The sequence below is a fragment of the Gymnogyps californianus genome, chromosome 11, assembly GCF_018139145.2.
Source record: "Gymnogyps californianus isolate 813 chromosome 11, ASM1813914v2, whole genome shotgun sequence".
Classification (NCBI taxonomy): Eukaryota; Metazoa; Chordata; class Aves; order Accipitriformes; family Cathartidae; genus Gymnogyps; species Gymnogyps californianus.
Window position 1 is genome coordinate 3,613,572 of NC_059481.1, and position 26,949 is coordinate 3,640,520.

Here is a 26,949-nt window from a genome sequence, read left to right on the forward strand (position 1 = left end):
CTGAAAAATACCATTGTATTGCTAATGCTGTAGAATTGTAGATTAGAAACAATTATTGTCTATAGGTGTAAAAATAGCAAGTTTTATGATACAGTAAAACACAGTATAGAAACCATTTAAAATTAAGTAGAAACCTCTTAAACAATTGAGGCATTAATCTAAGTGTTTCTCCAAATGTATTAAATAAAACACAGTTAATACTGACTCTAAACATCCCCCCATCTTCCCCACTCCCCACCCTAATTAAACTGATTAGAAAAAAATAGTAGTCTCTTAGTTACTATGTTTTGCATTCTTTCAGAATCATTTAGATTCTCCATTTTCTTCAAGTACAGTAGAACAACTCTTCACAATACAGTACTACCCCTGAAGTAATTTATTTCCCAACGCTATATAATTTTGGAAGTAAGTATTTAAGATTAATTTTGAAGGCTAGAAGAGGCTCAAGGAAGTCTGCAGGAGGGCAGTTAAATTTTGAATGCAAATTATTTACACAGACATTAGTGTACTGTAACTACAGCATAAAACTTGCAACATAGGTGATGGGTGCTTTTAACAAAAGCTCCAAATGAAAGAAAGGGAAGAAAAACAGATTACAAAATAAATAATTTAAAGTTCTTCATGGTAGAACCGTTCGTCATGAAGCTGCCTACCATAATCCGTTGCTTCACTGTTAAGAAACAAATCCTGGTTCTTAAGAATTTCTGCTTCAGAAAGCTTTTTATCATCATTCAAATCCATTTCTTCAATCAGGTGAAGAGCCTTTAAAATAAATGGAACACCATGTGCACAGTTAATAGATATCAGCATTTATAAATAATGCTTTTGATACGGCTTTGTTAAAGTCCTGCCACAACACCATTATTTGTAACAAGCTAGACAAGATTTCACATTCAGAACAGAATCTTTCTTTCCTTGGTTTGTTTCGCTTTGCCTCTTTTATTTGGTGGCAAAATCATAATATCAAACGTCTACCCTCGCTGTCAATTCTAAAGCAACAAATCAATGTCAAACCCATAGCTTTACTTTGAGGGCGGAAGACAGTATTAAACCAGCAAAGATTAATCATCTTCCTGGAAGCACCTGTAGTCTTGAAATCCACAGGCGAGTGCAGTACACGTCTTTAGCATATGATCTGCAGAAAATGCAAGCTTAGCATGTCAGCTAGAGACCCTGTGCTTTCCGAGAGCCCCTCTGGACATTCAGGCACTGAATGACAGCTACAATAGCAAGTCCTTGATGTGTGGGACCTCAACTAGGATTTAAGCCAATAGTCTTCAAGTTGAGCATTCTCTTTCAGAAGCGGGCACCGGTTATGTCAGTCACATGTTTACCCTGTGTCTGACAAGAGAAGCATCATTTACAGCTCTCAGGTTAAGCTGTAGGCACGCTTGCTTTCAACTCTGGAGGTGTCTACTGTGCTAAGCCATTTTTTATTTCCTGAACCTGTGGAGGCTCACTTTTCCATCATACGTGCATATTAAAAAAAAAAAAAGGAAGTAGGGATAGAGATTTGCAGCTGGGTATTCTGTATCTGTTTATGATTTGCAAGAAGTGCTCCATGGCTATAATTCATCATTAAAATGTAGCTGGAAAGCATCTGATGTCCACAGTGAAAAAGGGTTTTCTACCTTCAACAGTGGACAAGATAAGCCATCTATGCATAGGAACTTCAACTTTGGGTAGCAATTCACGTTTTCCCTCATTTGCTGAAAGCAAAAACTTGCTTTTCTGAAAAAACTTTTGAATACTGAATCATGACAATGTCAAAATGAAACTGCAAGTTAAAACAATTCTCAGATTTTTGCTTATTTATATATCATAAAATGAGGGAAGTTCAGCAGTAAACAAAAAAACAATTGCAGAATATTTTAGTTGTAGCTTATTCACAAGTATTACTGAGCTCAAAGCTAACAAGCTAGTACAGCAGCTCTATTGCACCTATTATTTCTGAGAAATAGAGGAGTCATAGTATTACACGTTTTTTGTTTCTATTTGCTAAACGTCTACGAATACAATGATTTAGAGAATCCTTCTGTTCCTACTTTTTCTGATTGGTTTGGCTCAATGTAACTGCTTAGTAACTTCTTTTTAAAATTAACTATTACTTATATTTAAGCTGACTACATCACCAAAAAGGACTGAAGAAAATAACAGGGACTAACGTCAGCCAAGCAGATTTTAAAAGCACTCTGCATGGAAAAAGCTAAAAGATTATTAAGACAAACATCTTGGTAAACACATATCAATTCCTGGAAATGGAATGTATAGTAATTCTTCTATTTGTATGTTAGTTAGCTACCAGGTTTCTTAAGTCATTTTGAAATGCCAAAATGAAACTGCAACATTCAGCTTTCAAACAGCAGTTTATGACTTAAGTCAATGCTACCTTCTCTTTAGGATAGGTGACTTTGCTAAGCCCTTATATTAACTGCAGAAAAAAAATAGCACATTAGAGAAACAAATAAAAAAAAAATATTTCTTGCAGAACTGAGCTATTACTACAGCATGGCCTTGCTGTAAGCTAAAATTTGAATGAATAGCGAAGAACTGCTTAAAAAACCCCAAACCAACCAAGCAAACCAACACAGGTATGAATAGACTCAACACCACACAGAATTCATGTCAGAACAGTATTGTTTCTGTGAAATAAGAACCCACCACCCTCAAGAGTCAGATGTTAAAAAAAGTCTGTGCAAAGGCTTACAGATTCACACTTACAAAAATACTACTAGAGCAATTCAACAGCTTAGCTTCCTACAAGGTTAGATACGTGAGCATCGTGTGCTGCGTGCTAGCCACGTTGCTTTTTCTGTCACCAACAGAGCTGAAAAAGGCAGAGGTGAGACCTCAGTAATGAGACGGTCTAACACAGCAGATGGGCTATGCTGTTTGACACAAAGCGTCTCCTGTCTTTACCAGGAATTATGGAGGCATGGGAAGACCTGTTGTTCCTGCCATTCTGAACACCAAAATCCTCCAGTGCAAAGGAAAGAGACTTGGACAAATTAAGATAAAAAGTTACTAGCGGAAAGGCAGAAATCCTCTCTACTGCAGATGGCGACTGTAAAGTCTGCTTACTAAAATAGGTTGTGCTGGAACACTCAGTGCTTCTACTGCCTGCTACAAAAAAAATAAAGACAGCTAAAATGAGAATCCACTTAAACCTATTATGGCGTTCTACCCCTGATTAAACCATTTTAATTATCATCATCGAAGTTTGCATTACAGCATCTTGAATCATAGGATACTTCCATTTTCTTGTACTTACAAAAGACAAGTTTTTAGTTCTACAAATTATGGTGATGCATCCAGTTAGAAGAATCACAATCAATTTTTGTTTTCAAAATTACGCTGTCAGTATATATCAGCTTCTTCTAGTAGTATCTCTCATTAGATTTACTTACAATAACTAAAAAATAACTGATTAAAATACCGTACCCTTAAGTCAAACCAGATAAGCTATTTAAACATGTAGAAAAGTACTTTGTTAATTTACAAACATTCATATAATGAATAGGAATTTCAAATTTGCCTAATGCAGTTAAAGGACCTGCATTCTTTGTCAAACTGAAAAAAGGTTAAAAATATATGCAAAGATCTACTAAGCATTCTTTTTCAACTACTAAGACATGATAAATCTGGATGCATCTATCATTTTGTTCTGATACCTTCAAAATTCTACTGCATTAATTAAAATCTAAACAGCAGTCAAAACACATACCTCCTCTTGTGCAATACCCTGATTATTAGGTACTATCCAAGACAACAGCTCTTGAGGGTCGAGTTTTCCGTCATTATCCTTGTCATAGTCATTCACAAACCGATCCTTCTCAACAAGTATCCATTCTGGATCTTCCCTCGCAGCTAGTAAGACACATTTGTCAAGTTTAAAGCCGCTCTTTACCTTAAAGCAGATGTTTTCACCTTTTCTCCTAAGCAAATTCAATTAATCTCATAAAACATAACATAAAAGTGATTTCACTAAACAAAGACAAGCCTTACAGACGAGTCCCAATAGATTAAATAAATGCATCTGTCTACATATGAAAAAAATACTTGTATAGAATAAAACAGAATTTAAAGCTAGGGTAATATTAAGATTGTAAATTTACAGTTGAACTAAGTGGACATTAAAGTCAAGGTTTACCATCAACTGAACTGTTTATTTTAATATCTCCACAATTACCCAAAAGTGGAGAAAAGCATACTTTATATTGAATGTGCTGCCAACTAGATGGTTTCCTACTCATTGGGACAGCTGACATATCAGTAGGAAAAAGTTAAAGTAGATGACAGAGATACCTTACATTTGCAGTATTTACCTTGACTGAGTCAAGATTACTCTCTCCCATTAATGTATAGCAATTGTGTTGCAGATACCATGTTGAGAGTATCACATGACAGCAACATGAGCAATACTACAGGCCTCAGACACTGGTCATCTCAGCACTTAACAGACAGAGGAAAGTAGGGAAAAGCTCTAAATCAACAAGTGTCCCAAAAAGTAGGTAGATAAATAGTGGTTTGCAGTATATGGGATTATGAAATTATAAGGCCATACGAAGTTTTAATAACATTCTACTGTCTGTTCCCCTGCTTTAACATCACAGGAGGTCCATCTGTGACAGGTAACAGAGAAGGCAAAGCTCTTGATTAGCGCAGGTTCAATAGACTCAGGCCAATATTGCAGGCTTTCAAATTAGTTTACTGTCCAATTTTTTTGTTTGTTTTCTGAATACCTGGAATATATCCAAAGCAATTTAATTTACTGTTGTAATTTATTTGTTTATTTGTATACTTGTTTTATACTTACCCTATGCACTGGTATTGCATCCTGCAACCTAGCCAGCAATCTTAAACTTGTCTCTTAACTCTTCAAGAAATTTAGAAACAATTCATCAAACTGATAAACATTGCAAACAAGCATGAACAGATATTAAGACTTCCTAAACCTTATGAAAGTCAAAAGTAGCTGGCATCACAAGCAGATAAATAACATTTTAAAAATAATTAGGTTTCTATTATAAAAGAACAAAAAGAGTGAAGTCTCTCTCCTTCCTTTCTAACATCTAGTTTTGCAAGTAGATCATCCCTTAATGTCACAATTCACCATACACTGTTGCCCAAAACTACAAGACGATTATGAAGCCAGACCCACAATGTAGTTTATTAGTCATTTTAAAGTGTGCTGCAGGAACACTGTCTGCAGAAGAGATGGCCATTTGGAGAAAAGTTGAAGTAGTTTCTACAATTATAGCCGATTCTGAATTCTTGCTGAAGTTTTAATGACAAAGCTGTTATCTTCTCTATTACTGCAAGGACCCTAGCAACAACTTCACGCCTTTCCAACAACTTCGGATAGACTGGCTTGGAAAAGCTTTTTTCAAGTCAGAGCAGGAAAAAGATAAACCACCCTGTAGTTGCATCAGAGATTTATTGTTTTTACTGGCTCTGGCAAACAAAGATGGTTATAAAAGGTGAAATTCCAGATGGTTGATTGGAGTGAAGAAAAACTGACTATTCCCCTACTTCTGCACATCCTCATGTGGCTTAAACATCTTCTCCAGCTAGGATGCTCGTCCACACTTAAGAATTAGCACTCCTTAGGACCAAGCAGACTTTCCACATGCCTCAAACTACTGGTCTTTCTGGAACGGGAGGAGTTATTTGCCCTATCTTGTAGCAAATCAAATACAGCATATAAAATATTTATCTATTAGCAACATAGCTAGAGAAAAGTATCTGATAAACACCAGATAAGTGTCCTTTTTCTTGTTAAAGAAGGAATAGATCAAGTTTAAGGAAGGGCAAGAGTGGAAAAAAACCTAAAAGTGAAGGCAGATAGGCGTTTGATATCTGGTCCAGTGAACGAACTCCTTACACTTCCCCTCCGCCTCTCTTAAAACACACACAGCTTCAATCCTTCTAAAGCAAGGCTGACAGCTGCCGCCTTAACCTGACAAAGACCAGGAAAGTTTAACCGTACATTCACGCTGGCTGGTTTCGCAGATGTGTTCAGTTAGCAAAACTGCATCTTATTTCAGCCGCGTACCTCGTGATGAGGAATACGCTTCAGTCTTTAGGAAAACAAGAAGGAACTTGCAAGGAAACAGTGGAATGGGCTATACACAAACTACTGCCAAATACATACAGGGCAGACTGAAATAATGACCTACTATGCCCAGTACCAGGAAACTGAATTATTCTAAAAGACAGGATAATGTTACTCAGAATCTGTAGGTGGAGGAGTAAAAAGCTGAAAATAAAGGTGCATACAATTCACCCCATTCCAAAAGCTTTTATTCAGTTCCTTCTTTCATGCCCCCGCCCTTTTTCCTTACTTGGGTCTCTTCTGTAATCACCAAGGAATTCTTCCAGGCTAACAAATCCATCACCATCTTTATCATGTTCTTCTAAAGCCTCCTGAATGACAAAGTCCTTTCGTATACATACAAAAAGCAAAATATCAATTTGTGAAAAATTAGCAACTTGTAATCAAGTGAAACAGCAATAAATCATTTCAGAGCAATAAGGTATTCTTTAAAGTAAATTTCAAATTTGCTTTTCTATTTTATGCAGACTAGTGCAGTAGTTGGTTCCTGTGCAACAAAACAGATCTGTTCTTAAGAGTTTAGGATGTCAGGTTTTATGAAAACCAAATCTGAAAGCTGTACATAGAGTTGGAATCCTTCAACATAATTCAAAACTACAAAAGTAGCTGAGAAATATGAATGTGTACAAAGCTATATCATCTCATTTCACTCTTCTTTTTTCATGTGATGTATTCACTAATTTGCATTTTTGCAGCTTTATGAAATTGTTAGGAAAACTGGTTAGTCTTTTGGTCCTGTGTTTCCCAGTGAAGCCAGTGTGCCTGTTCTTGTAGTTCTGTCTTTTCTTGTTTGTCCATAATCAGCAGTTATGTCGACACAAACAGAGGCTCTGTTTGCATGGCACTCCTCCTGGCAGTTGGCTCTGCAGCATCAGATAGCCAAAACTGAAGGCTCTACTGCAGAAAAGCAGCAATGTACTTTTGGCTGGGGTCAACTGTTGGTACTGAGCTGGAATGACACCAACAGTCACAGCAGTGATGAAACAGATGACCAATGACAAAGAGCTCCTGGCTACAATAATCATCCCCCAAACTCTGACCATAGTACAGTCAGTATTAAAGCTTCAGACAGGCTTGAATGCTCTTTTTTGGCCAGAAAAGTGACTATTGTGTCCCTTTAAGCAAAGTGAGAGTAACCGGCACTTGACCTTTTCCGGTGCAAAGAAATCTTTCCTGTAAGTCTCCCTAACTAGAATTGAACTCTGAACTAGGCATGAAACTTCCTCAAGCTAAAATCTCACTGATGTATTTCTAACCTAACAGAGTTTAGAGATAGCTATGTCAGTCCAATCCCAACAGTTTGGGATAGTTGTGCAATACTAGTTCTTGACACAGATTTCAAAGAAAAGCACTGAACTACTGCTCCAGCTCCTGACCCCCAGTACTGGATCCACAACACATTATCTGATTTTTAATTTGGTCTGTAAAAGCAATACACCTAACTGCTCAAAAGCACACCTCCTGTAGTACTGGGTCTAAGCACATGCATTAAAAAGATGTTGCATCTATATACACAGGCTGATAAAGATACGCTCCTAAATCTTACCGTCATATACTCCACTTCTTCAGGATGTTCAAAAGCAACAAATTCATCCACATTTAGATCAGGAACATCATCTCTATTAGCTTTTTCAAAACGCTTTTTCTCCTTTAAATGAAGCTTAGAAAATAGATTTAGTTAGAGCACTTAATGAAAAGGAAAAACAACATTATAGTAGCTGGCTGTAAGCTCATTAGAATACTAATTGTTTCACATTACCTACTCATATTATACTGATGTTATATTTTCACTAAAAAGAGCTCATCCAGAGCAATGAGAACAGCACTTATAATTGAGGTAGTTTTATTCTAAGAATCGCACAAAAACTTCCTTTTTTTCAATTTAAGGAGACATTTAAAACACACTCGTGGCCAAGGCTTCAAAAACACAAAAGGGAGATAATGAAAAGACCAAGAATGCTTGTCTTTATACATGCTTCCTCTTCTAAAAGTCACCAATTCCCAAATTAACCTAGTGGAGTACAATGATTATAATTAATGATAGCCATTGCAAATTCAAAAATTTACGTTTTAAGGACATTTAACCTTCTAGATCTGTATCTCATTTATATCAAGGGCTGTTTGTAGTTCAAAGCAGGTCTTGAAATATCATGTAAGTAAAATGTCTTTTCTGAAGCCATTTTAAGTGCTGAAGGATTAGACAGATTCCTTTAATACAAGACTGTTGTCCATTACATCTGAACAGATTTCAAAGCAAAGTCACTTCTCTAACCAATATTAGCATGCCTTTTAAAAATAAATGATACCTACAATAAGCCCGCAAGTTCTTATTTCCAAATGTCTTGCACTTCCTGTTTCTGTATTCCAAATGTGCAAAAATTTTATGTTTTTTTCTCATTTCATTTCGTACAGTCTCTTTAGACAAAATAAAGACCCACACCATTGATAACTGATCTCTATTCAAACTGCATGTGATGTGAGCTATAAAGATTTTGGAATCTGATGATTAAATGTGTTGTGCTATCAGTGTGACTCTGATCTGGATAAGGGAGTGGCCAGCAAACCAGAGATCACAAATACTTTAAAAATAACCATTTGAAATTGTACTTCCTAGTTTATATCCTATTTGTTGACACTTCTCTCAAAATTAGGCTAACCTGATTAATCCAGAGCATAACATGTAACAAATAAAGTATAATTGTAAGAGCTTAACTATTCTGCAAAATAATTAAAGGTACTCTTAAAGAAAAGCTGACCTTAGCTGAGAGTTTAAATAGGAAGGCAATTCAGAAGGACTGACTACAGGAAGTACGAGACTGCAACATAAACTTGGAACTATTGAGGGGAAAAGTCTATTTTTCAGTGGTTTTTTGAGAAGTGATGAACAAGGCTGCCACCTTCTGGTAAATTCACATGTTTACTTGATGTCAATTCCACATCAATACCATAGTCTAACTCTTCCATTTTGATTAGAGCAGGATCACTAATTTCCAAATGTAAGGAAAATGCTGAAGATGGCTGACATATGATGCTTGTACAATGCTGCTAATTTTGCTCTTTACAATATATGTTGAAGAAGTCAGCAAGCAGGAAAACCTAGCAAGCAGTCAAACAACGTATAGCATAAGTGAACAGCAGTTCTAGCTCAGCATATTTATCTATGATGGCAGCATCTCAAACATGGGATCAATATTTTGACTGGTAGTTCCATTTAAAGTCTTGTTTTATTTAAAAGCTATGTAATTATTCAGTTAAGTGACCTCCAAAGCTTCACAGTTTGTTTCTTCAGTGTGTAAAATCCCCTGCCCATTGTCTATTTTTGCTTCACTTCCGCCAACATCGTATATTATCTACTACTACTTTACTAAAAGCAGCCAAAGCAATCCTCACAGAAGAAAAACCCTCAGGCCAGAATAGTCTAAAAACTCACTTATTCTCTTTCTGGGAAATATTTACATGTACTTATAAATGTGTCACTTGAAAGAAAACAAAATTTTGCTATGTGGCGATTCTTGGTGAATCTTTCCTCCCTGCCTCTCTTGCCTCTTTCCTTTCCACTCTTAAGCATCTGCTTTCATACATGAGATGAATCCATACTTTCTGTTGTTTATACCTCCAGTTTTAGCTATCAGAGTTGCATTTTGATTGCTAAAAATGTCTGAATTGCTATTGCTTTCTCTGAGGGTCTCTAACGGACAGAAAATGTTAAAGCAGGCAATATTGATACTCCACACTGGGTACTTGAGAAGTGGACAGAACAGTGCAGTAAAAGGGGTTAAAGAGTACAAGGGTTTCCTTTACCTCCAACACCAGTGGTACCGGCCCCTGCTGAAGGCAGGACACTGGTTAGGCTACAGACTTAATCTAATAGATTGCCATCTTGTTTTAAGACAATGGCTGGAGACTGTGCTCTGTGATAAGACTGTCAATAGACTTATACTCCACTCAGCTAGCAAAATATGCTCAGGAGGTACAATTTCATTCTGTCTTTGTTTTGTTGGTAGCAGCTTTAATACTCCATTACTTTCTTTTAATTACTCCCCTATCTCAGATAGATGAAAGTGTTAAAACATGTACCAGCTGCTACGGTTTCTCTACCCATCTTGTTCCATCACAATAAACAAACATCGCTGCCTTTTGCCAACAGCTCACAGAAACTGATGCTGAAACATTTTACCTGTCGAAATGATTCTTCTTCTTGATCCTCCAGGACAGTGTTCTCATCAAAATCAATTACACGATCATACATTTGCATATTATACTCCTTCCAAGACACTAATCCATCACCATCTTTGTCATAGTCATTGAAGTGTTGCTTAGCTTCTTGCGTAACATAATGTTTAAAAGATTGCTGTATCCAGGAACTCAGCTCTTCTGTGAAAATCATTAAAAAAATAATAAAATAAAAAAAACCAGAATCATCTGCGCTATAAAAACTGTAAAGATGCCACAGGTCTATTCAGTCTGGAATATACTCTGCAATTCAGATGTAAGCATATAGGCAAGAGGTTAGTTAAAGCAAAACAATCTGTTTCCTCTATGCTATGGCTTTTTTCAAGTTAACTGAATGAGAGAATAGATCACAGCTACAGCCTTCAGTTTTTCTTTCGTAGTACCACTTCCCCATTGATACCCTTAGGCTAGAGTTACATGGTTACTTTAATCTGGCCTATATTGGTGCTGCCAGAAAAAGTGTGATGCATCCCTCTCTGAAACACATGGGAAGGGGTAGGAAAAAATGATTACAGGTAGTGTTTGTACAACTGCATAGCGAACTGGATCACTAAAAACTTATCCCGTAAGAAGGAGGATTCTTAGTTTTCAGCTGAGAAAGTACCCTTATTTAGCTCACTGGGACCTGAACAATGGAAGAAAGAAGCCTGCCCCTTTTGGTGCCTGCTGACATTTATGTCAGCTTGAAATGGTTATGTGGCCATGCCTTTTCAAAGCTGAAGCCAGTCAACACTGTAGCATCCTTTCACCTTTTTTCTTTCTTCAGAGTTTTATGAAAATGATGCTGACTATGGTTTAGACAGACAACTCTAAACATAACTTTGTACCCAAAAAAACATTGCTCCCATCAGTTTTGGATTTCTTTTGAAAAATCCACAAACTGAAATTAAATTCACTGCCATTGACTTAATTACCCAAAATAAAATATTAACAGATATCTTCCCTTTACTTGGGGCTGAAATCAAGCCTTATATATTTTGGAAATGCTTTTAAGCTACTTGTTTTTATAGAAACGTGGCTAAAAGAAATAAAGCTTAATATACAGATGAATTCACACAAATACATTAAAGTTACTTCATTTAAAGAAGATTGGGAGAACATATTCTCTCAATATCATCCAGTTATTTTCAGGTGCCCGGAAGGGGAAGACAACTTCCTCTGCATTGCAAAATTACATAGCTAAATCAGTTCAACTGAAATCCTGCTCTGAAGAGTCATGATGACTAATAAAAAAATCCTACAGAAATTACTACTTTGGTGTAGAAAAATCTTATAGTATTTTTTAAATACTAAAGTATCTTATTCTATCCTTCTTGGCAGAAGTGTCAATACAACTTTACTAGGTTTATTTAAATATCTTTGAAAAGCCGCAAGAGATTTTTAAAAATGTATTTTGAATACTGGATTTGTATTACCAAAGGAACCAACTTTATAACAGATTCTGTGAATTGATTGAACAGGCAGAGGCGTGCATGCCACGTTTTGTAACCACTGAGGCTTGTGCACAAAACCAGCATTGTCTTACAAGAAACTGCAACATGATTTCTTAAAGATGGGTAACATATAATTTATAGCATGGTTTATTTCCCAGCATTTAAGGCACGAGGCACAGCCATCTGAACACATAATGTCCAGTGCCATTAATCAGAAATACTTAATGCTCCAACATTAAAGAAGTGGTATTAATATCTCACATCTTCTCTCACTGTTAGCCTCCAAACGGAGGTGGCACTGATAAGGAGAAAGTTCTCAAAGAGTGTTTTGCAACACACTGAGAAGTAACTGAGCTGGAAAAGCTTCGAGACCGTAAGTTTCTCAGTGTAAAAACAAACTCCGTTGTGAGTTTTCCTTTGGGAAGTGAGGGGAAGGCAAGTTTCCATTAGACTGCGAACCAGATGCAATATATACCATGAGGATGGAGTACGGGTGGAATTTCTACACTTTAAAATATTAGACCCCTTCCCTTATAGCCTTCATGTTGTGAACTGCTTGTTGTTTATTACAGGGATTAGCCATCCCGCCAAAGTTATATACTCTCACCTCTACACAGTTGGATGCAGGAACACTGAAAAGAGTGTGCAGCTGATTAGTTTCAGCATATAAACTGAAAGACATTCAAGAGATATAGTTGATCTTGTCTTTAAAACCATATTTTGTCCTCTCACCTAGAAAGCTTCCTGCATGTTTAATATCATGTTAATGAAATATGACTGTTCTGGCATTTGAACAAAGATTCTACTTGCTCTGTGTGTGTGTGCGTGAGAGAGACTTCTGATTTTTTGTCAAAATCACACCAAAACAACAAAAAAAGATTTTCATAATGAGTTTAAAAATTAAATTAAGAAAGTGTTATGAGGATGTACTGAAAGGAAGAGCCTGAGTTTACTGTGGATTTCACAGGTTTGACTGACAAAAACCTGTCTGGGAAGAGACATTTGATACTATACTGTCATGAAAAGAATATATGATCCCTCAGTGTCACCAGGTATCGAAGCACATATATGTAGTATTATGGCTGCAGTGCACTTTCTTTGCCTCTTAAACTTGCTCTCCGAGTTGCACAAACAGGATTTCAAACACAGAAATCCACTTGATTCAAGGTGGCTTCAGACGGGCAAGGAGCAGGTACAAGTGCAAAGCTGGTACTTGCAAGTGAATATTGCTCTCTTACCCCTGCTTAACTCACTCCTGTGTGCTCTTGTTGGCCCTCACTTCTTTCACCGTGTAAAAAACAAATCTTAGGGACTGAGATATCCTCTGTATAAAGTCTGTTGGTATTTCTGACGCACTGTGCAAGAGGGTCGTTACGTTTTTCACGGAGATTCTCCACAGCATAAGAGTCATCAGCTGTATCATCGGGAGAGCATCTCTTTTCCTTCTCTGAGGGCACTGGGCCAGACTTGGGACACGGACAAAGCCCAGTCCCCGCCCGGTTAAACCCCCACGCGTGCTACCAACTCGGCTCCGGGGCACGCAACCCCCGCGGTCCCCGGGCCAGCGCCCGCCGTTACCCTTGGTGAGGAGGCCGTCCGCGTCCGAGTCGATCTTCTTCACAATGGCCCTCAGCCGCCGCTGCTGCTCTTCCGGGCTAAGCCGCGCGTACTCCTCCGCCTCATCCTGCGGCAGAGGGAACCGCGCGTCAACCCGCCGCCTCCGGACGCCTCAGAGCCTTCCCAGCCCGGCGGCGCCCGCCGCGGGGAACAGCGCGCACCCCGCGGCCTCGCCGGCGGAAGCGCCGCGGTCGGCCCGCTCCCGCCCGCCCCCACGTCCCGTCCGCCCCCCCAGCGCCCGCGGGTCGCCGCCGCCCACCTGTCCGCCGAGCAGCGCCTCCCGGTCGTAGTCGGCGCGGTGCTGTCCGTGCGCCGCGCCCAGCGCCGCCAGGGCCAGGCCCAGCGCCAGCAGCAGCGGCCGCCGCCGCATCTCGCCCGCCGAGGAGGGGACCCGCGGCGAGGGGCGGGGAAAGGGGCTGCGCAGGGCGGGCCGAGCGGCGGCGGGGGGCTGGGGGGCGCCGCCTGCGCGGAGGGTGGCACCCGCGCCCCTCGGGGGCGGCGGGCGGGCCGGGGGCAGCGCGGCAGGGCTCGCCGGGGCCCAATCGGCCCTGCGTGTCGCCTATGCGAGACACACACGCACCGGGAACGTACAGCTAGTTAAGAAGGAGAAAGTTCATCCTCCTCTCTTGCCCGGTCCTGTATGCTGTATCAGTGGAAGAGACCAAATACTATCAAGATACGTAGATAATTTTCCAACTTTTAAGCATCAGTGAAGCCTGGCAGACTGAAGTGACTGTTAGCAGAACGTCAGACAAGCATCAACAAACCCTGGCATGAGGGAGGATTATCAGGAAACAACCAGTGTAAAAGTTTTATACCAAAACGTTTCTCTTGCTTGAGGACCCAACTCACAAAAAACACTTCTCGCACAAAGTTAAAGGGAAGCAATGCTTTATAAGAGTTAACAAGGTGGATCAATACAAATTTTCTTAACTGTTCAACACAGATAATGGAAAAGAAAGCTGTAAAATAAGTTTAACCTCATTGACCACTCAGACAAACTAAAAATACATTGAGTAAATGAGCAGGGGGCCTCCCCAGGAATACCATTCCTACGAGCTGTCACATGAAATTGGGATTGCTCTGATCCCAAGCCCATTGAGGTCAAATTAATCATTCTTATTGGATTAATTGAGATTTACGTAAGACCATCGTTACATTTGTTCTTTCTCCTTTCAATATTAGTGTATTTTTGGAACTCCTCTTTTAAACAGAAAGAAGTGAGATTAACCTACCTGGATTTCCAGAAACGCAATTGTTGCCAGGTTTAAGCAGAGCCCTCAATTAACGGAGGTTGTCTGCTGCACTGTCCTGTCTCTTCCGTGGCGATAGCGATGTACTGCTCCCCGGTTAACCTCAAATTCTATTAACTGTGAAGAGCTACGACAGTTCATTTTGAAGATCTGAGAGTAAAATATTGCAATAAATCAGTAAATGTGTTATTGCAATTTCCTGCCCATATAAGAAATGTCTTTCTATTAAAAAAATCTAACAGTGAGTTAAGTCTAATATCTTTTATTGGTTTAAATGTCAAACTTCCCATCAGTATTTATATAAATCACATATAGAAAATGTGAATTAAGTCATACTACTTGTGGCATGTGTAGACAAAGCAAATCCTATAAGCAATCAAAACAGAAATAAGATTTGATTGGTTTCTGAAATAGTACTGAAGATGCTTTGTCTTCTTTGTCTAATGCATTACTAACACCCCCAAAAACCTCTTTGCTGTATATCTCAAGGGTTGACAAGTGTATCGGATTATACATTTCAGTGCCTAAACAACTGTAATAGCCTTCAAATAACAAATTCAATATAGATGTTCAAAGAGCAAGTTTATTAACGATATGTTCATATGCCAAAATGAGTGAAGATAGGAGAAGGAAATACAAGTAACTGGAACAATAAAGCAAGCAAAACCAAAAAGTCATTATATCCTATGCATGAGGAAAAAAATCTGAAGCTCAGCAAGAGGGAAAGCATAGGAAATCATATTCTTCCCTTGGTAGTTAGCCTGTGTCAAAATACTATCCAGACACTTCCCAGCACGCAGTTAATCAGTCATATAATAAAATTCAAGATCATTCTGGTATGGATGCAGGAGAAAAAAAAAGAGGCTCTCATGTTCCCTCGATATTTTTAACCAAGTGCACAGCAAATGCATCACTATTGTAACTTGTAAGTAAAAAGAGAGTATCAGTGAAGCTATTTTTAAATCAGAATACAAGTCATGCTATATAAAAACTTTCTTATGTGCTGAACTTTCTGACTTTTCCAAAACATCCCCCCTTCCCTCAAGCCAAATTGCATACAGTCTTTCACAAATCTGTTTGGAGCTGTTCTTTCAGTCACAAAGGAACTAATGTTAGAAGGTCATGTTCAACACGACTTCTTCTCTATGAGATCTGCAAATGTAGATCTGTTCCTGTTAAACTGTCAGCATGAGAGCAGTTGTCCAGCAACACAAACAGCAGTTTCTTAACAGTTATTTCTAGCAAGTGAAGTTATCCGTCTGGTGTGTACTATGATTTTTTGACATTTCTACATTTTAGTTTTCTAAATTACTGCCCAACTTGAATAAGCCTTAATTTTCTTTACTCTAATGCATGTCATTTATATACTTTCAGAATAAACGGATTTACAGTAGTTTTAGATAGGCTTCCATTTTGACATAATCTCCTAATTTTGTTTTTATCACATGTAAACATTTTAAGCTGCATATGAGACAGGTAAGTGCATCTAAGACCTGCATGCAAAGATTATCCTTCCTTCTTCCATTGTAGAAGTTGTTGGATTTTGGCATGTGGATTTAAGTAAGGGAAAAAACTGAGCAACAATTTACCTACAAAGATAATTGGGTTCAAATACCCCTACCCTGTGTTTGGATTTCAAAATGGCAGTCATTTGCTTTAGTAGTACCCAAATACAACTCTCCAAGTGCTCTAATTAATTGTTTCATAACACCTTGCACAAAGTATCCTGAAGTATTTCAGATTCTGCAGACATTACAGACCTGTTTTCCTACTTCTTTGCATTTACTGCAGTTATTAATATCTGAGGAAATAGGTTATAAAATGACAACTCTTCTGATGTGGTATCTGATTTGGCATCAAACCAGAATAGCAGGATTTGATGTGAGGCCCAGTACCACAGTGCTCAGCTCAGCTGCACACCGAAGAGGCAGTTGTGGAAACTCAGACAACTGCCTGATAAATAATAAACAAGCTTGTTACCGAACAATGACAGTATAAGGGATTTAGACGGGACCTTCAGGGGCTACCTGGCTCAGCTCTCTGCTCCGAACCAGAGTGAAGTATATGTGTCATTTCTGAGAGATGTTTGTGCTGCTGTTCCTGGAGACTTCAACTGAAGCATGTATAATCTCCCAAGCCATGTATTCCAATCCTTGTGTTATTTTTAAGGTTTTAGAGGTGGCAACCTACATTGTCCTGATTACAATTTAGGCCTCTCACTTCTCATCATTTCTGTCACAGCGGGGGAAATGGATTATTCTCTTTTCACAACCATGCTTTTACATGCTTGAACACTCCTACCACATCCCCTTTTGTCTTCTCTTCTGGCTAAATAGATTCAACTTCTCCAATATTTCCTCACAAATCATGCTTTTCAGGCCTCAGATCCCATGAAAAGGGCCGGCCTCTCCACGAGCACCATCGTTCTCCAAGTACGGTGCCCAAGTTGGACGCAATACCCTAACTCATGCTTCACCAGTGTTAAACCCCGGGATGAGGCCCTGTTTTGCTATTTGCCTGCACATACACCCAATGTATTGTACACAGTTATTTACTGGCTCGCACATATTCGACCTTCTCCTCTTTCCAGCTCCCCACTGGTGGGGAAAGGGCTCGATGCTGAGGGACTGACCGCCGTCACCTCAGCGGTCCCGTCAGCCCGGGAGGCCCGAACTGACGGCACCTCAGGACTTTCTCACAGGGCTGACAAGGCAGCCCCAAGCGCCAGACGGCCTGGCACTGACCGGGGAGCTGCAGGCGCCTCCGGTACGCAGTTTGGGAACCCTTTCCAGCCCTATGTCAGAGGCGGAGACGCCGCAGCCGCCTCAGCCCCCCGCCCGCGCGGCAGGCGGGAGGTGGGTGGGCAAGGTGAGGGCAATGCCTTCACCGGCACGGGCGGCGCATGCGCGGCTCGCGGGGCCGGGCCGGGGGGAACAAGCGCAGCGTGCGGCGGCGGGCGGGCAGTCGCTCGGGCGGGCGGCCGCTGGCGGCGGGATGCGATGACATCACCGCGGCGGGACGCGCGCGGGCGGGACGGCGCGGCGCGGCGGAGAGCGTGAGTGGCCGCTCCGCGCGCCCCGGCGCGGGGGAGGGGCGCGGCGGCGGGGCGGCGCGGAGTGCGGCGGCGGGGCAAGATGGCGGCGGGCCAGCCCTCCGCCTCCTCCGCCCCGCGGAGCCCCCGAGCACTGCCCCTGCGGGTGGCTCCGGGCCCTCGGCCTTCCCGGGCGGCCCTGCCCGGCCCGGCCCTGCCCTGCGCAGCGGGGAGCCGGGTGAGGGAGTGAGGCCGGTTGCTACAGGCAACCGGGAAGCCCGCGGCGGCGAGCGGGACCGGTGGGTGTCGGTTAGGCCTTTCCGTGTGGGGGAGCTTGGCCGGGCGCCTTGCCGAGGAGCGGGGCTCCGCAGCCCCCGGGTGTGCCCCGCGGCAGCCCTGCCTCAGCCTCGCGGTGAAAGGGGCCTGTCCCTTCCGAATAAGTCTCTCCCCCGTCACTCCTGCCGAAGCCCGCAGTCGTGAGCGAAGTCTGTGAGGAAACTTGGAATTGCTCAGTGTGAGGGAGATTCCTGTGCTTGTTGATTTGAGTTGCACAGGTCCACCTTTCTTGTGGTGTGAAAGTTGTATGAATGTATGGAAGGGAGAGGCACACATACTGAGAAAGCTCACTGTAAACTCTTAAAAGCTGCCATAAAGTGTATAAGTATTTGCACTGTAAAAACTGTTAACGATGTTCATAGTTTAAACTGATGGTCTTCCTTTGCTGTCAGAGAAGATCATGGTTACAAAAGCTGACAGTACAGTAGGTCTTGCAGCATACTCAGGAGTAGGGTTTGCCTTCTCTACACGTTTTTCTAAATACAGATTGTTTCTAAATTATTTCCAAATGCACTGCCGTACTGGGAGAATACTTGGGCCCTCAGTGTTTTTCCTCGAATATATATGTCAGTTTAATGAACTTTTGTTACACCTTGATTATAATCAAGTTAATTTGGTGGGCAAAAGCACAGTTTTCTAAGATACCTCAGCATTTGAAGACTCCTCATGCTGGGCCTATCCTGATGTCTGAAGTGATGCTGAAATACCATCTTACTTTGTTTTCAAAAACTCAGCTTCCTTCAACCAGCTGCAGAATGTTTCAGTTTTCGTAAGCTCAGTAGGTTGTCTTAAAGCATACAAACAAGTGGCAAATCTTAACAACTGCCTGTTTGTTGACATAGGTTTTGGCTATTTACTTTCAGAAAAATCAGCAATTTATGAGCAGTACAAGATGAGAACAAGTGAACAGCCCACTTAAAGCAGTATCATTAATGATAAAGACCAACAAAATCCAACTTTGGATCTGATTAAAGGTTAATCTTGTTCTGTTACCTAATTTCTGATAATTTAGAAGAGTCTTTAACTTCTGGTTAGCGTCTGATTCTTCAGAAGAATAAGAATTGTTGCAGGAGAGTGTTTGCATTGTAGTCAGGAGCTGGCTAGAATTTATTTCAACCTTGAAGCCAAGGGTTTAATTTTATTTCAGAATTGTTATCACTGTTCTGGAAATTCTTGATAAACCTATAAATACTTAGTCCCGTGCAGTTCTGTATTTGTGGCAATGGTTCTGTAGTTCAAAACTGGATAAAAGTATTCACTTTCTCAGAGTTGACTTCTACAGGAACTGTCACATCTTTTATTTAAATGAGAACAGAAGTTTTCCATTTTATTTTGCTTCACCACTAATTATCTGATACCGATTTCTTAGTATGTCTCTAAGTCATTTTTCTTTTGAACTGATAACCAACTTGCCCGGTCCTCTGTCACAGGAAAGATTATTCTGCTTGCCTTCCACTGTTCTAGAGCAGTCCATGCAATGATTTGTTTTAAAGTTTTAATATTCTTTGTACTGTTTACTATCTTACTATATTTACACTTTTCTGTAGGGTCATTCTCTTTTTGTTTTCTTCTTGGGCCTTTTGCTGCTTTTAATAAGGAGCAATGCAAACACTTTACAAATAAAACTATCTTCTTGTCCTGGTTTTGGCTGGGAGGGAGCAGAGCCAGGACAGCTGACCCAAACTAGCCAAAGGGATATTCCATACCATAGAATGTCATGCTCAGTATATAAACTGGGGGGAGTTGGCTGGGAGGAGCGGATCGCTGCTGGGGCATCGGTCAGCGGGTGGTGAGCAATTGCATTGTGCATCACTTGTCTTTTCTTGGGTTTTACTTCTCTCTTTTTTTTTTTTGTTATATTCCTTTTCATTATAATAATAATAATAATAATATTATTCTTAGTTAGTATTATATTTTATTTTACTTTAGTTATTAAACTGTTCTTATCTCAACCCATGAGTTTTACTTTTTTTTTTTCTCCCCAATGGGAGGGGGGAGGGATGAGCGGCTGCGTGGTGCTTCGTGGCTGGCGGGGGTCAAACCACAACACTTCTGAAAACCTTACTGTGTTCATCTGTTGTCCATGACATAAATGCTGCTAAGAAGCTAAAATTAATTTTAGAAGTGGTTTAAGTGAAAATAATTAATTGCATTTATTTTGACATAGGTATGAAAACTCAATGGGGTCATCCAAAAATGTAATAAGTGAGCCTCTTGATGTGGAGGAAGGCTACAACATGATGGTAAGACATTCGACTACTATAATAGTGTGGTAGAATTTTTCCTACTGCAAGAAAAACTAATTTTTCATGTTGGGATTAATTGATAAATTAGTTCATTTGTACCTTCTCTGAAAGTATTGATTCTAGAAACTGAATGAATTTAATTTATTAACACCATGATGAGAAACCTTCAAAAATGAATTTTACTGTAGAAGGAATTTGAGTATTTCTTCTGTTTTTGTATCATTTCTAGTTGTATTAGTATATAGATTTTTTGCACTGTAAGACATTGGCTTCAGCTGATCCCCATTTTAAACTGCTTTCATCCAACCTGTGCTCTAGTGTAAGACCATAATGTTTGGTTACACTAATAGAGTGGTGTTCTTTGAAGTAGCTGAGGTTAGAGCTGAACTCATTTTCTTTGAGAATGCAATGGATGAAACTGGTGATTTTGTTTACAGCAATGTATTTATATACATTAACACCATTAAAACAAGAATCCTCATAAAAGGTCCTTTAATATTCATAGCCATGCAAAGAAGCAGTACAGACTAAATAACAGTCTGCTATTTAAGGCTAAACAAATTTGTAGTCACTCCTTTTGCCTAACAGATGATTGTATCTAGAGGACTTTGAAGAAAGTAACTTCTTTGGATAGTTAAGTAGCAAATAGGAGGGATTCAGGTTGAAGAAATAGTCAAAAACCTAGGTATCGGTATCACTTCACTCGTATGGAGGAGGGTATTAAAGCTTGCTCTTGTCTAGTCAAATGAAAAGACTATGTTGATACCCACTATGGCCTTTGGCACAATAGTTTACACTTCTCTGTGGCTGTACGCTTCATTATTGCTAACTGTCCTGTTAAGACCTCCTTTAAGGGTTTGTTGTTTTCTTTTGGCTGACATCTAAGTTATGGAGACTAGAATTTTAAGTCAGGCTGTAGTTCCATGATACAAAGTACTTGGAAATGTCATGTTGAGATACTTCTGCTTTCCTTATAAGCCTTTCTGGCTTGTAAAAAAAAAAACAAAATTAAAAAGTCAGTTTGGTGTGGACTAATGCAAAGTTTTACACTTACATGGGAGTAATGATCTCCAGAAATAAGGATGGAAAACAACTGACTTGGCGGCAGTTGTGCAGAAAGGAACCTTGGGATTATAGAAGGTCGTATGTGCAATGAGAGTAATTCTGCTTATGTATTAGGAAGAGTTGGGTCTGCTTTGACCAGGGGACAGGGACTTGGGGATTGGACTAGACCTGCAGAGGTCCCTTCCAGGCTTTGTTCTGTGACTGTGTAAGTCGTGCTAATCTGTGTGTCATATGTCATGACGTGTTATGATTATATCATAAGGGATGAAAAGGTAATACAGTATTGCAAAAAAACCCCATGCATCATTTTGAGATGATTAAGTGGGAGTATCATCTGTAAGATGTGAATAACCTGTCCAGAGTGTTTGGCATTGAAATCTTCATTGAAGTACCTGCTTTTGGACATTGTATTTCAAAGACAGATGTGAATCAGTTGGAGACAATCTGGAAGAGAAAACTGTAAGTGCTCAGATTCAGAAAACTTGAAATCTGAGATCTGGAAAACATGAGAAAAGAGATTAAAGGAACAGGGATGGTAAGGCTGGAAGATAGGAAGACCAATGAAGGATGAAATGGAACATGACAGCATGAAAAATAATAGGAAAAAAAAAATTCAAATGGTTTCCAAGTCCTCTGTGTATGGCAAGAATGAGTGGGCTTATGCTGTAGGAAAGCCATAGTTAACTATTACGTAGATTGTGCCGAGTGAACACTGTCTGCTGGTGGAGGATTTGAAAGAAAACATGCAATAAATGAGGAAAGATTTATTTGTTTACTTATTTAATTTTTGGCAGTTGGGGATGCCATAGATTAGCTTTACTTCCAGCTAAGGTGAGTGTCTGGGTCTTTTTTAAAGATTTGAGAATAAATTAATGCAAAATGCAGTCTGAACATTCTTCTTTTGGTTTAAGACAGACACATTTCAGAGGCAATTAAGTTAAAATTATTTGACCCTGTTTTGAACTAAGCTACCACAAGTATTTACATTGGGAGTTTATATAGTAGTTTAAAGTGATTTTAAAACAGTTATGTGACATTCATGGATCTTTAACTCCTAGATTGATGATGGAAAGTGTATCATTAAGCAACAAGGAATTAAAAACTCAAACCAAACTTGATTGAGCAGAAATGGTCACTCTTACTAAAAATTCCTAGTGAGAATAGGCAGTTAATTATATAGAATAAGGATAGACTAGAACCAGTTTAGTACAGATCCTGGCTTTTTCCATGCTTTGCTTGGGTTTTTTTGGGCCAGAATATATAATTTGCTTTATTTATTTCATTAGGTTTTCCAAAAGTTCACTTATATAGCAGTGCTATTTTTTCCTTTGTTTTCGTTGTATTACATAGTGATATCTCTAGGAAGGTCTGCGGAGCACTAGATGGCACACTGCGGCTTTGAAACAAGCAATTGAGGACATCTGGATGAGAGAAACCTAGGTTAAATACTGTTATATAAGCATTGAAGTAAAAGCAGTTTCTCATTTGTGTTGCATTTCCTACCATCTTAATAAATTATAGCCACTCATCTGCTATATTCGTTTTTACTGTATTTTCTTTCTAAAGATGTACTAGTACTATAAAACAAAGTGGTTGCAGGCTTGAGTCATATGATGGTAGGAATGAAAAGAGGAAAAATGCATCTTCTGATTAGTGTTATAGGAAATCAGTCTGTTCGTGCCTCAAATAATATTTAGATTTATGTAACTTCTTTATGGTTAAGTTTGTCAGTGTTTAAGGATAACTTGGTCAGCAGTTTTGTGCTATCACGGTACATAAATTTATCATTACGGTATATAGTTTGGCTTTGTTTCAAATTATTTTCTGAGGAATAACTTGATACACTGTAGAAGAGGCAAGATTTTATCTAATTGACATCTGTCAGTTCATACAAATATATCTTAATATATTTGGTTTCAAATGTTGTGCAATGGTGTATTTTGCAAGTGCAAAGAAATATGTTTATTAGGTGAACGAAGTTCATCCTCAGCATCTCGCATTCTGTCTTTGAACAGCTGCAGCTTTCTAGTAATAACAGCTAACTTTAGTTGCCAGGAAATACTTTCTAGGTTCTTGTCTTCTCAGTGAAAGAGAGGTGGGTTTTTTATACGTTTCAGATGTTCCGATAAATCTTGTGCCTTTCCCCAGGCTCTCTCCAGTCAGCTAACACATGTATTTTGGTCTCATGCAGCTTTTATCTTGAATAATTGGTTCTAATTAACACAAGGTAACTGAAACGTTTGTGAAGTCTACTGTGATGCTCTAGCAGCATTGACAATCAATTAAATGGAGGTTAAAAATGTGTGGTGTAGACATACCCATACTGAGGGCTGAGTAGTAACTCTCATGCCACGTTGATGAATCAATCTGCTTATCATGCAGAAAAATGGTTGTGAAAATGAATATGTATACTTGTTTTGGATATTTGAGGAAAATTCAGTACCCACGCAACCCACTTTGGAGGGTTTAACCACATGTTGGATGAAATTAACATATCAAAAGAAAAATTTATGTGTTTTTTTTTCGATCCCTGCATTTCTTGTTTTCAGGCTTCTTTCCAACGCTCTAATAGCCATGACAAAGTGAGGAAAATAGTTGCAGAAGAGGGACGTACAGCAAGGAACCTAATTGCATGGAGCGTTCCACTGGAAAACAAAGATGATGATGGTATGTATTCAATAGTCTTCCACCAGCTTTTTCCACTTCCATCCCTTTGTCCATTGGAGTTGCTTGCCTGGAAACATGTTTCTTACTTAGAATTTCTCTATTAAAAAATAAATTATTATGTTTAACGTACATAGTATAGTTTTAAAGCTTTTTTCCAAAATGCACCCTGCAATTAACAGATCACTTTCTAAAACCTTCACAGTGACAGATTAAAAACTGTTTTCATTTTGTCTGTAAGCAAAGTCTAAGACTGTTCTCTTTTGCTGATACTATCAAGATACTTGTGGAATATAATAATGTTGTCTTAAACTGATCTTTTGTAACTTGGGAATTCAGAATTGTAGGGATGGCTTAGAACAATCCAACAAATTGCTCTCTATGCTCTAAAACAAGTAAGTTTGGAAGTTTCTTTTGGTATCACTTCAGTCTTTGGTAAACATCTGTGAAGAATCTTTAAGGAAGGGGCTATGTGAGGACAGTTTTCCATAATGCAAGTCCTCATAACAGTTTTGTTACTGTTGTAATATTCTCTTGTGGTATGATGACTTAAGGAGCCAGGAATTAACTTTAATTTTTATACTGCTCAAGCTGTTCCAGATGTCAGAATGCTGTTTTTGAGGACTTCATCTCAAGTACTTTTGTAGCTCACGTGTCCCTGTGCAGGTGCTGCTGCTTCTGAGACTTAGGCAGGAGTGTCTAAAAGTAGATTTTTTTTTTTTTTTTTTTTTTTTTTTGCTGTGAAGGTAGTCGAACACTGGAACAAGTTGCCTAGAGAAACTGTGGGCAGTCTTCGTCCTTGGAGATGCTCAAAACCTGACTGGACATAGTCCTGGGCAGCCTGCTCTAGCTGACTGTGGTTTAAGCAGGGGAGGTTGGACTAGATGATCTCTAGAGGTTCCTTCCAACCTCAGCTGTTCTGTGATTCTGCCAGTGGAAAAGATATTTCTATGAAAAGTTATGTCTAAGTTGCAAGATAATTAACCCTATGTCTGAAGCAAACTGATGCAAAGTTTAAACTGTCTTTGGCTTGCTTTATGCATTAAGATGTATTTGTGATTTTTTTTTCTTGTTTTCTTTTTAAAGCTGAAAAGTCTAAAGTCACAGAAGACAATGAGTTGCTTGAAAACCTATTTAGATGTTTGTACGTGGACATTTGTATAGGTTTCATTAAGGAAATTGCATTCAGTTCAGAAGGCATAGCTGTACCTTTGTTGAACAGTGACAAGCAGAATGACAGTTAACTCATGTTTGTCAGCTAAACGTCCTAAACCTAATTACAAGTGTCCACATTTACAAGCTTTGGTTTCAGGTTCTGACCCTTTTACTTCAGTGTTGTCTCAGCTATCTTAGTGCATTCTGTATAGCGACATTTTTAGTAATGCTAACTGGTCAGCAGAAGATCATGTACTGTGAATATTTGTTAGCTGCATGTAGGAAGAGAAAATGGAAATAATTTAAGACTTGAGCATGATCTGACCAAGTAGAATGCATACCTCCCAGCTTTGGATCACATGCAACAGCTACTCAGTTTATTATTATGAATATGTGGATTTTTAAGTGGGCCAGTTCTGTGTTCTTGTGGCAGCTTCATTTATGTCTGTCTCCAGAAGATGCGTTTATCTATTTGCTAGTCTTACATTTGCCTGCATATTCGTCAGTATATTAGTAGATCCATTGATATTATTGGACTAGTCACATATGTGATTTTAAGCAGAATAGAATTGGGGCCCAAAGTATTGATAGATTCTGAATTACATTTTTGGGGAAGGTAGTAATATGAATGAGTATATGCGAAAGCAACGTGGAGTATATTTATAACAGTATTTTTGAGCTACTTGTGAGTTGATTCAATTTCTATTTAAAGAGTCTGTTATTTTTTAATACTACATTGCTTGTAATATTCTTTTAGAAACTTTCAGGTAAGACTTTTTCCTTAAAAATGAGTGTATGGGGGTTGTAGATGAATGTTTGCTCTAACATTTTCTGCCAAAACATGAAGAATGAATGTAAAAGTGAATTTTTAGCCTTCATTAAATAGTTGTTATGCACGATAATTAAAATCCAAGTAGCTATATTCATTTCCTTCTTTTGGTTGTATTAGCACCATTGTAATTTTTAAACTTTTTGTCACTGGTGCTTTCTTCTTTTTTAAATTTCTTCATTAAATCATAGGCTGACCTTTTTGCACAATACAAAGGATCTGATGATAATTACCTGATGGAAAATTTCCCTGTGGACAGGAACTTGTGGCTAATGAAAGTCTGGCAGAGCCAGATCCTTTGTCTCTTGACCCTTGTCTTGGCATAGAGGGTATATATGTTGGTGTCAGTGAGCTCTGATTCATTTTATGCTGATCTTTCAATATGTATTTTGTCCCTGAGGAATGATACAGCAATATTATGAATTAGGACAGTTCTAACTCGTTCAGGGGTTGTGTAAATCAGGCCAAAGGTTCAGGTTGCCTGAGCCAATCCTGCAACTCTTCTGTACAAAGCAGAATTTTGTCTGTGGGCAGTTTCTTCTGTTCGTAATGTTCAGAGGTATTACTTTGGCAGTAACAGCGTGTGATTTAACATTTTATATTATATACTGTTATTCATTATGAGATTTTTTTTTTTTTTCCCTGCAGAAACAGTGAGAGTATGGACATCTGGTATTACTAGTGTTAGTGTTACGGAGGGTTGATAAATTAAAATGCTGAATTCATTTTTTCAGTTTTTATCCTTTCTTTTTCTATTTCCTTTAAAAATTGTGTGCTTGTGTCCTTCCTACAATTTAACTTCTCCTCTGAAAGACTTGTGTATAGAGGACATGGGTAAAAGAGCAATAACGAAAAGAATTGCAATCAAAACCTTCTAATTCCTTAATGGAAATATATAGTTCCTGTCAATAAGAAATATTTCCTTAAAAAGGAGAGTGATTTCTGGAATGGCAAGTGGCACTTCTGTTACAT

General features: G+C 39.1%; 2 protein-coding genes across 4 annotated transcripts in view; one reads left to right on the top strand and one right to left on the bottom strand.

The window, feature by feature from the left end:
• Positions 1 to 238: 238 nt before the first annotated feature.
• RCN2 (reticulocalbin 2) lies at positions 239 to 13,768 on the bottom strand. Of its 2 annotated transcripts, none has more exons than XM_050903119.1 (7): positions 13,658 to 13,768; positions 13,360 to 13,465; positions 10,293 to 10,489; positions 7,662 to 7,763; positions 6,345 to 6,441; positions 3,725 to 3,867; positions 239 to 762 (listed from the first exon to the last, which is right to left on the bottom strand). In XM_050903119.1, the coding sequence occupies exons 1-7, from the start codon at positions 13,766 to 13,768 to the stop codon at positions 610 to 612; spliced, it is 909 nt and encodes a 302-aa protein (XP_050759076.1). In that variant the 3' UTR covers positions 239 to 609. The 2 variants fall into 2 exon arrangements, with proteins under 2 accessions (XP_050759076.1, XP_050759075.1); XM_050903118.1 differs by having other exon boundaries at positions 7,662 to 7,775.
• Positions 13,769 to 20,185: 6,417 nt separating this feature from the next.
• The window catches only part of SCAPER (S-phase cyclin A associated protein in the ER), a 169,124-nt gene continuing 162,360 nt past the window's right edge, over positions 20,186 to 26,949 (top strand). Inside the window, exons 1-2 of one of the 2 annotated variants that reach the window (XM_050903319.1) lie at positions 20,186 to 20,261; positions 23,879 to 23,996. In XM_050903319.1, coding sequence (XP_050759276.1) covers positions 20,199 to 20,261; positions 23,879 to 23,996 — 181 coding nt within the window. In that variant the 5' untranslated portion in view covers positions 20,186 to 20,198. The remainder of the gene's footprint in view (positions 20,262 to 23,878; positions 23,997 to 26,949) is intronic. The other variant, XM_050903320.1, reaches the window with a different exon arrangement.

What these genes read in the sequence shown, in the direction of transcription:
- RCN2 (XM_050903118.1), bottom strand. Translation starts at nt 13,768, where the DNA reads ATGCGGCGGCGGCCGCTGCTGCTGGCGCTGGGCCTGGCCCTGGCGGCG. An exon ending in AGGCGCTGCTCGGCGGACAG is followed by an intron (nt 13,466 to 13,657) that starts GTGGGCGGCGGC and finishes CCTCTGCCGCAG; the next exon opens with GATGAGGCGGAGGAGTACGC. An exon ending in AAGAAGAATCATTTCGACAG is followed by an intron (nt 7,776 to 10,292) that starts GTAAAATGTTTC and finishes CTATTTTCTAAG; the next exon opens with CTTCATTTAAAGGAGAAAAA.